Raw genomic sequence first — 13,132 nt, forward strand, 5'->3', positions numbered from 1 at the left:
CGCACCGCATATCTCAAATCTCGCAGTCTACAAGTACGTCGGCACCTATAAAGTGCTAAGCTATATACACCATGAGCTCGTCTTTTGATCCGTCGCTCTCGACAAGTGGCATGCGCCCGCCTCTCACGTCGGCCGATGCACCGTCCATGGCCGATTCACTCCCCAGTATCAACTTCGGATTTGAAGATCTTCGAAATCGCATGGCACAGTTCACTGCTCGCTTTGACGCTTTCATTGAGAGAGGCCGCAAGCAGGTATTGGAGGAGAGGAACCAGTTCAAGATTGGACTGGCAGAGCTACAGGGTAAGCTATCGCTTTATGGAGATGGCGCAAGAGCATCGGACTAACTCAGGTCCTGTAGAGGATGAACGCATGAAGCAAAGGGACATCGAGATCCTGGATCTTAAATCGCAAACGCATCAGCAAACACTACAGAAGGAAGCCGCTGAAGCAGCGGAAATGCACGCCGCCATCTCATCCGTGACCCTGGAGCGTGACTCCCGCCTCGCCAAGCGCGACCGCCTCAAGCAACAAATCGACGAGACCCAAAAGGCGATTAACCAGAAGCTGGAGGCACAGAAGATGCATGCCAGATATCTGGATGCTCAGGCTCGGCTGAACGTGCCGGAATTGGACTTTTGGCAGGACTATCTGTGTTTACGCATTGAGGGAGCCGGACGAGAGGATCGACTGAAGTTTGTTTACACCCATTTGCTGGAAAAAGATTGGGAAGCGGAAGCGTGGTTTGAACTCGGAACAGGGAGCCGCGATTACGCAGTATTTCATACACGACCGAAACTCGATCGGGAGGCTCTCGAGCGTGAGCTCGATGTCGTCAATGAGGATCGCGATTTCGGTGCGTTCTTGAAAAGAATGCGGAAGTTGTTCGTCGATACCATGAAATAGGGAAGAGATAGAGGCTGTACCGGCTTTGGAAATACCAATTAATGATTAATGTATCAATACCAGTGTTTGCTTTGCTTTGGTGTTAGGTGCTACGATTTAAGGCTTCCAGTTAGACAATGCATAAAGGCGCTTATAGAGGTTTCTTTCGTCTCAGCATACACAAGAAGAGGCCTCAAGTAGCTCGCTGGTAAGAGACTCAAGCAACAAAGGTATTGGCTAATTCGCACACGGCCTATGCACTAACCACCAGTGGCTTCACGGTAGAATGATATGCTCCGGTTTGCACCAGCCGTGGCAAATCCTACTGATCTCCCGATCTTCGCCAGCCACTTGACACTCCATGTTGCTTTCTCTGTTTCGGAATGGGTGGCCACACATGCTCTCGTGTCTATTGACCAAACTTTGACCTTTCCATCAAACGACCTTTTGAGCGTTAGATAGCATTCATAGAGGATATGCATAGCACTTACCCGCTGAGGAGATACTCCCCCGTGGGGCTCCACGAAAGCGACATGACCCATGCGGTGTGCCCCGAGAGACTTGCCACTTGTTCACCAGAGGACGTGTCATAAAGCACAATTACCTTGGAATCTCCAGCAGCAGCAAGGAACTTTCCCCCAGGGGAGAATGCAACAGCTCGTACAGGTTTAACCAGGCCTGTATACACAGGTTAGACAATCATCCGGACTCGTGACTGCTTCGTTTGAAGCTAGCACAACAGATTACGCACCTGATAGGCTGAATGGCATGCGTCCGCTTTCTGTACTGAAAATGTAAACACTACCATTTTCATGCCCGCTCGCTATGAAGCGGCCATCCGCGGACTAGAAAGATGATCCATGAGTTTGAGCCCCCAACAGTGTCGGAAGAAGACTAGTCTTCACCTACCAAATCTATGCAGGTGCCGAAGCTACCTTTGGTTTCATAGTCTCGGATTTCCTCGCCATTGGTGTCCAGATCCCACACCTTGATATGACCATCTTGCGTAACACCGGCAAGATATTGTCCATCTTCGGATAAAGCGATGGCCCAGACATCTGCAGGCGTCGCCTTGTTGACTGGGTCATGGTCAGACGCAGGATTGACACAGCGGAGTACTACTTACCAGAGGCCCCCTCATCCTTTGCCCAGACTCCGTCGTGACAAGACCAAATCATGATCTCACCGCCAAATCCGATACTGACGGCCCTCGAGCCATTTCCGTTAGTGACCACATGATGGCACCCAACTTTATGGGCACCGTCAATAGACTGTACTAGCGGAAAATCGGGGTCTGTAGTCGAGTGGACTTTAAGGGAAGAAGTACCCGAGGCCGACAAGATCTGCTTGTCAGTCACGGCCAGTGCGAAGATATCAACGGGGTGGGCTGTTCTTGATATCAGTAGATGCCAGGGATTGTAGGGAGTCATTTTAGATATACGAACCATTGTCTGCAGAACCGCAAGAGAGATATTGTTTAGACTAAAACTCAATTGTGTCCCAAGTTAGAAACTACCTCAACAGCATCATAATTTCTTATGTTAAGACATTACCATGCTTAAACCAGAGCTCTATAAGCCTAGACAGAGTAGGCCCGGATGGGTTTGAGCACGCTGTATGGTTGTTGAGAAGGATACGAATGTTGTTTTGGACGCGAGTTGATGATCATGGCGGGACAAACTGGCTGGCGGCCGAATGAGATCATGTTTCCGATGGCACCCACCACTACAGCACAGCGGACCTTCAATGGAAGACTGACGTCCTCCGCCCGATCCTGCTAATTTACTGAGTCAATGTGATTGAAACATTACATGCGAAGACCTTAAATCCTTTTTTTCCAATTGATCTCTAGCAAAATATACACATATACAATATGGTCACAATATAACTTTGAAGGGGAAAAAAAAAACAACACTAATATAAATAACCCTCAGGCTGTGCCAGACGCCGAATGCCATGCAGCATTTATCCTACACTTCATGAATACCAGGTAAAAATACAAATCCGCCAATGCAAATCCAAAAACTGTCCGTTTTTCATCGTATATTCCTCCCTCTTTCGTTCTTTAAGCCGTCTGGGTTTGCTTCCATTGCTTCTTAACACCTAGAGGTCGATACACAGTCAGTCGCTAAGGATGGTATTGGGGGGAAAACTTGATCGCAGAGATGTGCACCTACTTTCGACGCAATGGGGGCACAGGACGTGCGAGCGCTTCACCTGGCCACATCCGGAGCATGTGCTGAGACTCTTGACGTCCTTCAGAGCCTTGCCAGCCATTTGCCGATGACGCTTCTTCATGTGAGAGGTCTTCTTCTTGGGGACGGCGCGGAGAACAGAGTCCCAAAGGCCCTCCATGATCCCGGGGATGTTCAAGGAGATGGCTGCGGGCTTAAGCCAGTTGTGAGACCAGACGGAGGCATTGATAGCGAAACGAGACCACCGTCCTACGGCGGCGGCGGAGGACACGGTTTCCGTGAGCAGGAGGCGTCGCGAGAGCATGGGGGCGGACATGGTGGAGGGAAGAAGTCGTAGAGCCATAATTCGGGAGGTGCCGATAAGAGCTGAGACAGGAATTGGAGCTCAGATTGGGGAGGAGAGAATTGGGCGAAATGGCTGGCAAGGCGGCGGCATAAAATCGAATAATTCTGAAGCTTTTCCACCGATTTGGGGTCTGGAGACACGCTAATCCGTTGGGGGAATAGCGGGCCCCCTGAGTCGCAACCACCGCTTTTGGGTTGGATGGCCAGAGCAACGCAGCTTTAAGGGGCCCCCGGTTGTTCTGCTTCCACTCCTTCCCTCGCTCGAAAACGCTTGGGCATCGCCGTTGCTCTGTTCTCCTCGATCTACTTACTTACTACTACTCCTTGGTGGGCTGCCCCCCTCTTCTTTTCTTCTTTCGCTGTCAATTCCTCTCCAATCTCTCCCATTTGTTTACTACCTCGTTCTCTTCTTCACCTTTCCCTCTCACTACCATCTCCCCACCCCTTGGGACGCCCGTCGACCGATAGATATACCATCTCCCGTTTGCTCTCAATCCCCTCTCTCGTTCTCTTCAAGCGTCCTTCTTCAAAATGGCAGCCGCAGCCAATTCGTCTTCCACCAATCCCGCGACGGTCTTCCCTCGCAGCCACGTCGGTTTTGACAGCATCACCTCCCAGATTGAGCGCAAGCTGTTGAAACGTGGATTTCAGTTCAATGTCATGTGCGTTGGTGAGTCGACTCTTTCACCTACCTACCATGTCCCGAGAAAAGAGAGCCCCTTCCCTCCCAGCTAACACGGACCGAATAGGCCAGACGGGTCTGGGCAAGTCCACTTTGATCAACACCATCTTTGCTTCGCACCTTATCGACTCCAAGGGTCGCATGACCCCCAACGAACCTGTCCGCTCGACCACCGAGATCCAGACCGTTTCGCATAGTATGATCTCCACGCCATTGCCGCGTCACTACTGGCAGAACTAACCGCCTCGTCTTTAGTCATTGAGGAGAACGGCGTGCGTCTGCGTCTCAACATTGTTGACACTCCTGGATACGGTGACCAGGTCAACAACGACAGATGGTATTAGACATCCACCCACCCGCAACATCGTTTCCCGAGCTAACGTACTACTAGCTGGGACCCCATCGTGAAATATATCAAGGATCAGCACTCCGCATACCTCCGCAAGGAGCTTACCGCTCAGCGTGACCGCTACATCCAGGATACCCGTATTCACTGCTGTCTGTTCTTCATCCAGCCTTCTGGCCATGCGTAAGTCTCATCGATCTTCTGTCACCCAAACGTCTCCCGGAGGCTGACCGACACTTTTGTATAGTCTCAAGCCCATTGATATTGTTGTGCTGAAGAAGCTGTCGGACGTTGTAAATGTTGTCCCCGTCATCGCCAAGGCCGATTCCCTTACCCTCGAAGAGCGTCAGGCATTCAAGGAGAGAATCAAGGAAGAGTTTGCCTTCCACAACTTGAAGATGTACCCCTACGACAATGACGAACTCGATGATGAAGAGCGTGCCGTCAACGTCCAGATCAAGGTACGCGAATCGTTGTTGTACAGCACTCCGTTTATATCTGCCTCTAACGCCGGTCCAGGACATCATTCCCTTTGCTGTTGTGGGTAGCGAACGTACCATCGTCGTCAATGGCCAGCAGGTTCGCGGCCGCCAGAACCGCTGGGGTGTCATCAACGTGGAGGATGAGAACCACTGTGAATTTGTTTACCTGAGGAACTTCCTCACTCGCACTCATCTGCAGGACCTTATCGAGACGACCAGCCAGATCCACTATGAGACCTTCCGTGCCAAGCAGCTGCTGGCATTGAAGGAAAGCAGTGCCGCTGGGAGCCACCCCGGTAGCAGCCGTCCCATCAGTCCCTCGGCGGACAGAGAGCTCAGCCGCAACTCGCAACGCATGACTATGAACGGTTATTGATTTGGCTGAGGATCAGTTGATGGCGGTGGTCCCGTGGAGCGACCATTTGAAGCGAACCATTGCCATGTATCCGCGACCAGTCAAAGGCCCAGAAATGCAGTTTTGAGGGTCTATTTTCTTTCTTTTTCCATGTTTTGATCTTACTGCACCACCTTCATATCGGCATGTTCTTACAGATATCCTCTTTAACTTCAGGCTTTTCTTTATCGTATTAGTGTTCATCCTGTCCTCTCCACCATTGAATGAGGGGTATTCGTCTTGCTTTGTTTCATATGAATTGGTTATTCCAGGTCGAAAAGAGCTAGCAACGAAAGCGCTAAGCGTCGTCTTGTCACTTCCTGTACTTAATTCCCTTAATTGCGCATCGCCAGGAGAATATAGCTGGTTCGAAACAATGAATCATAACTGTTCTTCGCACAGTGAAATCTATGGGAATCACATGGTCTAAAGCTTTATACTAATCAAAACGCGCAATGGCCACTGCAGCACCAGACCGTCTGCAGCCGCCTATTGCGACGCACCAAAGTTGCCACCGTCAACGATCCAATCCCTCAACTCCGTATACGCCTTCTCCAAGTCGTCATTTACAACAGTTTTGTCGTGAGCCCCCGGCTGCTTAGCATATTCGAGCTCGTTCTTGGCCTGTGTGAGACGCTTGGTCAAGCTCTCCTCAGTCTCCGTGCCTCTCCCGCGCAATCTCTTCTCCAGCTCCTCCACCGAGGGGGGCGCCAGGAACAGGAAACGAGCGTTAAGGTCGGTACGCTTCACCTGCTTCACTCCCTATTCCAGGAAAGTGCCATCAGCATCTTCTCTGAACGCCTACACTAACATCGCGGCATTACTTTTGCCGGCAAGAATAAACGGATGCTTACCTCCATCTCAATATCAAGGATACAGATCCGGCCCTGCTCCGCAATGTTCTTAACGGCTTGCACGCTGGTACCATAGTAGTTTCCGCCAAATTGTGCATGCTCGATGAAGCCGTTCTTGCTCACAAGATCCAAGAAGTCCTCCTTTGTCGTAAAGTAGTATTCGCGGCCATCCTGCTCACCCGGTCTAGGCGCACGAGTGGTATCTATTGTCGGGAAATACCAGATTAGATTCAGTGCGTCCGTGCTAGAGGGGTGCCTGGTCATCTGGGGAGCCAGTGGCACGGGAAGTGGGAAGATCAGGGGGGATTGAACGAACGCGAGATGGAAAACCCGAAGCGATCAGGAATCTCGGAAAACAGTCGCTTCAACAGAGTCGATTTTCCTGTACCTGAGGGGCCGGACACCACCACCGGACGGAACTTGTGCACTAAAAAGGGAGTTATGGTCAGGATATCGATTGAGTCGGCCTTTCCTGATACGAAAAGACGCACCAGCACTGGTAGCCATTGTCAACACTGAGGGACGAGTTGCTAAAGGCGTACGAATAATCTTCGGATAGGAAAGGACACGGTGCCTCAACAGGCAAAAATGCATATATTAGTTGTATATGTATGTGAAGCCGGAGGTGGGATGTCGGACTTTCACCGCATCTGCTTTGCCGTTACTTTTGGGGTGGCACTGTCACGGCAGAACCAGAGGCGGTGGGGGAGCGCCGGCCGTTTTAGGTAAAGAAATAAGAGCTAGGGAGTAAGCAACAGAGTACAAGGTGATGGCGAATACATATTCTGATAAGAGCCTGCTTATCATACAACCTATAGAAATAACAAGCGCACCGGCCCGGATTCTACTCGGGATCGGTCGAATTCGAGCAGTACTGACAGCAACCACAGTGTCTAATTCACGGCTTTGGTGGTAGGTGCTCGGCACTCTGCGACTCCTGCTCCAAGAAATTGGACCACAGCTCCGCTAGCGACTCTTTGTTGGAGTTTCCATTATCCAAAAATTCCGTTGCCAGAGTCTGGCTGCTCGGCGTGCGGTGGACGGGAGTGCTCGGCACCCTCAGTTTGCTAGAGGTGCTAGACGCCCCTGGACGCGCCAGACCTGCCTGCTCACGTTGCTCTATTGTGAATTGTCAGCATTACTACCTATGTGGCACTATATGAGGCGCTAAGTGGTTCGCTCACCATCAGACCAGCCTAAGAGTGCGGCAATAAGCTGCAGGATCTGGAACTTTTTGGGATCTGATCGGTCGAGAGCAAGGAAATGCAACAAGTGGTTTGTGACAATATGCCTATAGTAGCTTGTAAGTAGTGTTCTCGGAAGGACTGGGCTCATTTGCAAAAGTCTGACATACCGGTCAACATTGTCTTCTGGCTTGCCTTTCTTGAGAAACCGCAGGGCCTTTGTCAGGTGGTCGTTCAGCGTTACTGCTTCATGACGGAGCTTCCCAATCAAGAGGTTCTTTTCCTTGACCTCTTTTTCAAACGGCCGGACACGCTCAAGCTCTATTTGGGCATCCTGGAGAGCCTTGTCGGCCTTTGAGGCTTTCTCCTCTGCGCCTTGAAGCGCCTGCTTCAGTTCCTCCAGTTGAGCATCGGATGTTTCTACAAGCTCACGGAGTTCCTTTTTTCGTGCTATTGATTCGTAAGCATATGCAGTTGTTGTTGGCACACTAACATGCTCTCACCTGTTTGGATCTCTTGTAGCGCACGCTGCAGCCCATCCACAGTAGCCAAATGGGAATCGCGTTCAGCAGCAGTCTTCTCGTAAGCATCCTTGACGGTAGCAAGCTGTTCCTCGAGATCTACGACTTTCTCCCCCAAGCTTTCTCTGACTGAACGCTCCTCCATTGCCAGCACTTCCCAGTTATGCATGGCCTCCTTAGCCTGCTCAAACTCCGATTGTAGGTAATTCTCCTGTTCAAGCAATTCCTCTTTCTCCTTCAGCCAGTTTTGTTGCGATAGACTTGTGCGGTCCCGCAATGTCGAAAGCTCCTTCGACATCTCGCTGTTCGCTTGCGATAGTTGCTCTAATTCAGTAGACTTGTGCTGGGTTTCCTCATGTAAGTTCGAATTCTGCTCTTCAAGTTCTTCGATTCTCGATCTCGCTTGCGCAATTTCTTCCTATCCGAGGTTTAGTGAAGAGTGGAAAGGGGTTCGACTTGAGGCGGTAGAACATACAGCGTCTTCCCGGAGTCGCTCACCAAGCTGGGACTTTATGGTATTCACCCTTTCCAGGAGTTTCTGGAACTGCGTTTCCGCATGCTCCTTCTTGCTCTCGGCGTCATCTAGTTTCTCTTGCAGAGCTTCCATGTCTGCATGGTGTTTGGTTTGTATTTCCTCCAACGATTTCCGCATATCGGTCACCTCTGCGCGCAGCGTATCACGATCCCTCACAAGGGCATCGAGCCGTTCGTTCGATTGCTGAATATCAGAACCAGCGGACTTATCCGCGTTCTCCAAGGGCCTCGTCGTATCGTGAGCGACGGAAGATTCCGGGTCCCCCGTAGCCTTTGTCGAGCCAATAGTTGATTCAATTCCATTCTCATTTCCGGCAACTTCATCATCTGGGTTTTCGACATTCTTCTCTGTGTTTATATCACCCTGCACAGCTCATGATCCAAATTTAGTGCCCGCAGGCTTTCAAAACCATGTCTATGCGGGAGCCCTTACAGTGTGTTGCATGGCCTCCGACGTCTCGTGTGCTTCCTTATCAGGACTACTTTCTGGGCGTTCATCTATTTCCTTGGGCTTAGCGGCCCCCTTGTTCTTCTTCTTGTTCTTCTGTTTTGCGCCTGTTGGACAATGGTCAACCGTGAACACGAATGAACGTCGGAAATTAGGAGAAACGTAGGGAGGCGCGATCAAGGACGGACCTTCGGGCATTTTTCTTCTTCCGACTTCCTAGGGAAAAGGCGTTTCGTTCTAGGGCTGCTGCGATGGTCACTGCGCCGGATGGGCTTGCGTGTCGTTATGAGGTAGGGGCCATAGCTGTCAACATCGCTAGCGCAGGGAGATTGCTTCCGCCGTCCGCAGCTCTCGCTTAGGTACGCAGAACCACCTCCCCGACGCCTTACGGGATAGGCCGCAGAACTTCAACCACTACAAACTATATCATGCCATTTCGAGCTTGCTGCTCGCGTGGATTCCCTCGTATATTCTAACATATAAACTTATAAATCTTTCCAGTCAATTGTTGGGGCCTCCATTCAGTGAGGTCACCGCATATTAACCCCAACCACTACGCCCGATGATATGCCCAGGATGTCCCTTGGTCGCACGAGTCGCAAGTGCCTTGGGACTCCCCGACAATATGTCATGAGGTTGGTGCGAGGGATTTCATAGCTTCGAAGCAACTGCCCCTTGGAAATTCGAGTATCCGGCTTGTTCCTCTAATGACCGATCTGCACTCACCCTCTTGTTATCACATAAAGTCATCAAGGAAATCAGGATCTCGGTCCTGATTGTTGCTCGCCTGGACATTCTCCTCGCTCATCAGGTCATCATAGGCATGATCTTTCTGCCACTTCAACTGTTCTCGTTCTCTCCGTTCCTGCTTTTCCCTCGATCGCTGCTCCTCTCTTACCTTACGCTCCTCTTTCTGCTTCTTCTTTAGATATTCATCCTTCTCCGCCTTGAGGTCGGGAAACTTTTCAATACGTGTCTTGTTCAATCGATTGACAATTGGATTTTCCCGCTGTCGGACAAGGACCTTGCGGACCATTTTATGGTTGTGGAAAGTGACCTGGCCGGTCGCCATAGATCCATCCTTTAAAAGATTCGACCATGGCGTGTAGATCACGGTTATATTGTCCTTCTTGTTGCCTACTCTGCGACTTAGTTCCCCTCTCGTAGGTGATTTCGGTTGCTGAGTCGTCATTGCTAACCTTCGATCGAATTCGCTTTGGTAAGCTGTGCACAATCTTCCAGCAGCTGCTGTGGGATGTTGTCCCACGTTTCACCTTCCCGGAGGCGAAGATATACGTGGGCACTGGACAAGTTATCGACGTGGAACTGAATGTAGCATCAACCTCCGGTTAGATCCTGCGGCTCTGGCACAATAGGATGGTGAACAAACCCTACAAGGTAAACACCCAGATGCAAAGCGTCAGCACGCTGCTTGCGAAAGGTAGTCGGCGATGGCGCAAGGGTGACGGTACCAGACGTCCTTCTCCAACCCATGTTTTATAAGGTCCTCATCTGCCCACGAAAATCGTCAGACTATGCGCATGTTCTCGGATTAGAACATGGTCGTCGTACTCTCAAATTTATCTTTCCCAACATAGATGAAGGCCGACGGGTCAACGACCTTTGACGTGTAATAGTAAACCATTTTCTCACGGCAACTTCTATTTAGGAACCGGCACGACAATATTAGCAACAACGTGATAACAGTGCAAGCCTGGCAAGGGAAGATTCAGTATTCTCAGGCGATTCGACAAATGTGTGTGGAAAGATTTCTTTGCCAGAGAGCGCGGGGAACTAGATGCGGATTAGTCATGTTTGTATCCGTAGTTAACTAAGTTAAGCGGATTCTAACCATTACTGGTTTGACTATTCAATACTAAGTAGCTAGCTATGTATAGATGGGCAAAGTGTCAGCATTGCTGGTTAAGTAGCTAGCTAAGCAGCCAGTCACTGCGCTGGTTTATTAGAGGCATCATTCCTAGGTTTCATATTGTAATTGCACAGGGCTTCGGGTGGTTCAGATCCAAGACATAACGGCCTACTGCCTACTGCTTACACGTTACCACTCTAGCACGAGATACGTTGAAATCGTGCCCTTTCAGGCGCCCTGTCACTCTCCAAAGATATTTGATCAGCAATGATTGGTAGGTGAGCATCCCACTTATACTGTATTAGCGTGTCACGCTGAACTCCAACACGGCGCAACAGACTAAGTGGGTGTTCCAATGAGCCCACAGCAGGGAACATGGGGGCCGATGCACCGATGGCCCTACTCATAATCCCTGAGTTTTGGCGCGTAATCCTCAGACTTGGTCAATCAGTCTCGGCGCTCGCAAGGCGCATCCTTTCGTCAGCGGCAAGGGGGTTGGCTGGCTGACCTAGCCTAGAGAAAGTCGCCCGTTGAAATCAAACGTAGCTCTGGGGTGAGTTGTTGAGATGCAGTGCCCTTGTTGTCACCACAGGTTTACTGTTGGTATGAACACTCCGTGCATGTAGTCGGGTACCGGATTGAACTAACGTAGAATGGACAGGAAGGCCAACTCTCGTCTTAAACTGTTTGACCTGACGCTGGCGGTTACCCATAGGCTTAGAATTTCAGGCTTGAATCTACACCTGGGACAGGTTTGACAAGTGGCAGGGTATGAGATATAGAGGCTGTCTTGAATGATGGATGACCCAGATAGGGGAGAAATACACCATTCATATCCGTGTATAACATCGGATACTGCGCTTGCTTATGCAGCAATGACAAGGAGCTTCATGCTTCCGGTTGTAACAGCCATACATCGGTCTGACAGAGAAGGAGATACAGTGTCAACGTGTCAGTATGGTGATCCTGGCGTATGGCTTCTATTCGAAATGAAGCCAGAATGCAGGGAGAAATGTGGGACAAACGTTGGCTCACAGCATCAAGTGCAGACACACACATACACACCCAGGGCATGTTGATTTGCTTTCCCAGTAGGGGCAAACAAATGGATGGACTGGTTAAAGATAGATCAAGTCGATCATAGCTCCAATGCATGGATAGTTGTAATCTTACAAAAACGAGGGTCCGTCACTCAGCCTTCCCTATGTTAACTGGTTATATATCAACATAGTCTTAGCGATACAACGGGCCGAGTAGGTACTACTAGCACGACTACTGTAAGTGACTAGCCGAAACGGTGAGCTGCTGCCGCGGGATCCTCTCTGCATGGGCAGTTGCAACGGAGTAATAGTAGTACTAGTAGTTCTTGACGGAATTTTGATGCATATTTTCTTACCAATAGGAAGATTAGGACACGCTTCAAGGGATCGAGAGGAGTCGAAGGGAAGAAGCGTTCTCGCCGGTGTATACGTCCAAACACGCTGTGTACATCTGAAATGAAAGTTTGACTTTTTCATTTTCCCAACAGCGAACCTCTCAGAGATGCGAGTCATTTCACCTCCTAGCCTAATACTCCATACCGCCGCCGACCGATTCGCCTTGGAGCGAACCACCCAGGACCCACCCAGCTCATGCACCGGACCGTACGGACTTGTGGGCGAGTCGTACGTATGTCCCGGAGCACACTTGACGGAGAGTTTGAACTCTGTTGAGGTTTGTGGAAGCAGTCCGAAACTCCTGAATCCACATTCACACCCATTATCAATCATCACCCATGGGTGTCGGAGGGAAAAAATAATACTAGTAATGGTCATTATATAAAGAAAATATAGAAAATATAAGATATAAAGGATATGAAAAAGAAAGATAAATAAGAAAAGAAAGAAAAATGTTTTATTTCCTCGTTTCGATCTACTACCTTACTTCGTAGTTGCATTCGATTGGTCAAGTTGGTTAATATCCCCGAAATGCTAGTTACTTACACATGACCTCGAAAATTCTCTTACTGGACAACATATAAACGAAATCGGACGAACCGAGCTTGGGAGAATTTTAAGTTTTTTCCCAACGTAATTTTAATTTACATTTTTTCTTTTTTGCCCTTCCTAACCACGTAGACCTTAGACAAGATGGCTCCAAAGTCAGATACTTTCGACCCCATTCTACTCCGTAACGAGACCCAGTCCATCCACGGAACAGAAATACCCTCAGTTGCTGGATTTGTGCAAGCGCCGGCTGTTCCTAGACGGATTACCCGTAGTTACCGGACGACTACCACCGATCCGTACGTAACCAGTTCCTAATCTCGACTAGTGACAACCAACCAGTGGCAGCCGCTCGTTTCGGCCAGGTTCGCAACCCTACCAGTTTTACCCTACCGTGGAGCCCGAAT

The 13,132-nt window shown here is 49.9% G+C and overlaps 7 protein-coding genes across 7 annotated transcripts; 3 read left to right on the forward strand and 4 right to left on the reverse strand.

The window, feature by feature from the left end:
* Positions 1–12: 12 nt before the first annotated feature.
* Positions 13–1,041, forward strand: BDQ94DRAFT_86063 (kinetochore Spc25 family protein). The gene is made up of 2 exons (XM_026776711.1): positions 13–303; positions 362–1,041. The coding sequence occupies exons 1-2, from the start codon at positions 72–74 to the stop codon at positions 904–906; spliced, it is 777 nt and encodes a 258-aa protein (XP_026622461.1). The 5' UTR covers positions 13–71; the 3' UTR covers positions 907–1,041.
* Positions 1,042–1,145: 104 nt separating this feature from the next.
* BDQ94DRAFT_162139 (SKI complex subunit WD repeat protein SKI8) lies at positions 1,146–3,396 on the reverse strand (the record flags this gene model as incomplete). Its single annotated transcript, XM_026769492.1, has 6 exons — positions 1,146–1,329; positions 1,377–1,563; positions 1,637–1,730; positions 1,795–1,964; positions 2,012–2,272; positions 3,063–3,396. The coding sequence occupies 6 exons, from the start codon at positions 3,394–3,396 to the stop codon at positions 1,146–1,148; spliced, it is 1,230 nt and encodes a 409-aa protein (XP_026622462.1).
* A 270-nt stretch (positions 3,397–3,666) lies between these two features.
* On the forward strand, positions 3,667–5,723 carry aspD (septin aspD). The gene is made up of 6 exons (XM_026776712.1): positions 3,667–4,095; positions 4,175–4,303; positions 4,363–4,444; positions 4,499–4,636; positions 4,701–4,914; positions 4,973–5,723. Exons 1-6 carry the CDS (start codon positions 3,957–3,959, stop codon positions 5,309–5,311), a joined length of 1,041 nt encoding a protein of 346 aa, XP_026622463.1. The 5' UTR covers positions 3,667–3,956; the 3' UTR covers positions 5,312–5,723.
* A 95-nt stretch (positions 5,724–5,818) lies between these two features.
* On the reverse strand, positions 5,819–6,690 carry BDQ94DRAFT_173960 (guanylate kinase; the record flags this gene model as incomplete). Its single annotated transcript, XM_026772243.1, has 4 exons — positions 5,819–6,091; positions 6,184–6,386; positions 6,500–6,610; positions 6,675–6,690. The coding sequence occupies 4 exons, from the start codon at positions 6,688–6,690 to the stop codon at positions 5,819–5,821; spliced, it is 603 nt and encodes a 200-aa protein (XP_026622464.1).
* A 116-nt stretch (positions 6,691–6,806) lies between these two features.
* Positions 6,807–9,160, reverse strand: BDQ94DRAFT_150766 (putative Golgi matrix protein). The gene is made up of 7 exons (XM_026767639.1): positions 9,059–9,160; positions 8,856–8,977; positions 8,364–8,786; positions 7,871–8,306; positions 7,538–7,817; positions 7,368–7,474; positions 6,807–7,302 (listed from the first exon to the last, which is right to left on the reverse strand). The coding sequence occupies exons 1-7, from the start codon at positions 9,066–9,068 to the stop codon at positions 7,082–7,084; spliced, it is 1,599 nt and encodes a 532-aa protein (XP_026622465.1). The 5' UTR covers positions 9,069–9,160; the 3' UTR covers positions 6,807–7,081.
* A 97-nt stretch (positions 9,161–9,257) lies between these two features.
* On the reverse strand, positions 9,258–10,620 carry BDQ94DRAFT_150771 (putative DUF814 domain protein). The gene is made up of 4 exons (XM_026767640.1): positions 10,443–10,620; positions 10,342–10,382; positions 10,070–10,196; positions 9,258–10,007 (listed from the first exon to the last, which is right to left on the reverse strand). The coding sequence occupies exons 1-4, from the start codon at positions 10,513–10,515 to the stop codon at positions 9,607–9,609; spliced, it is 642 nt and encodes a 213-aa protein (XP_026622466.1). The 5' UTR covers positions 10,516–10,620; the 3' UTR covers positions 9,258–9,606.
* Positions 10,621–12,262: 1,642 nt separating this feature from the next.
* Positions 12,263–12,600, forward strand: BDQ94DRAFT_150774 (uncharacterized protein). The gene has a single exon (XM_026767641.1). The coding sequence runs from the start codon at positions 12,283–12,285 to the stop codon at positions 12,559–12,561; it is 279 nt and encodes a 92-aa protein (XP_026622467.1). The 5' UTR covers positions 12,263–12,282; the 3' UTR covers positions 12,562–12,600.
* The last annotated feature ends 532 nt before the right edge of the window (positions 12,601–13,132 follow it).

This window comes from Aspergillus welwitschiae (assembly GCF_003344945.1).
Source record: "Aspergillus welwitschiae strain CBS 139.54b unplaced genomic scaffold BDQ94scaffold_37, whole genome shotgun sequence".
Lineage (NCBI taxonomy): Eukaryota > Fungi > Ascomycota > Eurotiomycetes > Eurotiales > Aspergillaceae > Aspergillus > Aspergillus welwitschiae.

Coding starts and splice junctions, on each gene's coding strand:
- BDQ94DRAFT_86063 (XM_026776711.1), top strand. CDS start 72: ATGAGCTCGTCTTTTGATCCGTCGCTCTCGACAAGTGGCATGCGCCCG. Junction 304..361: donor TGGACTGGCAGAGCTACAGG/GTAAGCTATCGC, acceptor CAGGTCCTGTAG/AGGATGAACGCATGAAGCAA.
- aspD (XM_026776712.1), top strand. CDS start 3,957: ATGGCAGCCGCAGCCAATTCGTCTTCCACCAATCCCGCGACGGTCTTC. Junction 4,445..4,498: donor CAGGTCAACAACGACAGATG/GTATTAGACATC, acceptor ACGTACTACTAG/CTGGGACCCCATCGTGAAAT. Junction 4,915..4,972: donor CCGTCAACGTCCAGATCAAG/GTACGCGAATCG, acceptor ACGCCGGTCCAG/GACATCATTCCCTTTGCTGT.
- BDQ94DRAFT_150766 (XM_026767639.1), bottom strand. Junction 8,787..8,855: donor CGGAGGCCATGCAACACACT/GTAAGGGCTCCC, acceptor TGAGCTGTGCAG/GGTGATATAAACACAGAGAA. Junction 7,475..7,537: donor CCAGAAGACAATGTTGACCG/GTATGTCAGACT, acceptor AAGCTACTATAG/GCATATTGTCACAAACCACT.
- BDQ94DRAFT_150771 (XM_026767640.1), bottom strand. CDS start 10,515: ATGGTTTACTATTACACGTCAAAGGTCGTTGACCCGTCGGCCTTCATC. Junction 10,197..10,341: donor GGTTGGAGAAGGACGTCTGG/TACCGTCACCCT, acceptor TGCTACATTCAG/TTCCACGTCGATAACTTGTC. Junction 10,008..10,069: donor CAAAGCGAATTCGATCGAAG/GTTAGCAATGAC, acceptor GTCGCAGAGTAG/GCAACAAGAAGGACAATATA.
- BDQ94DRAFT_150774 (XM_026767641.1), top strand. CDS start 12,283: ATGCGAGTCATTTCACCTCCTAGCCTAATACTCCATACCGCCGCCGAC.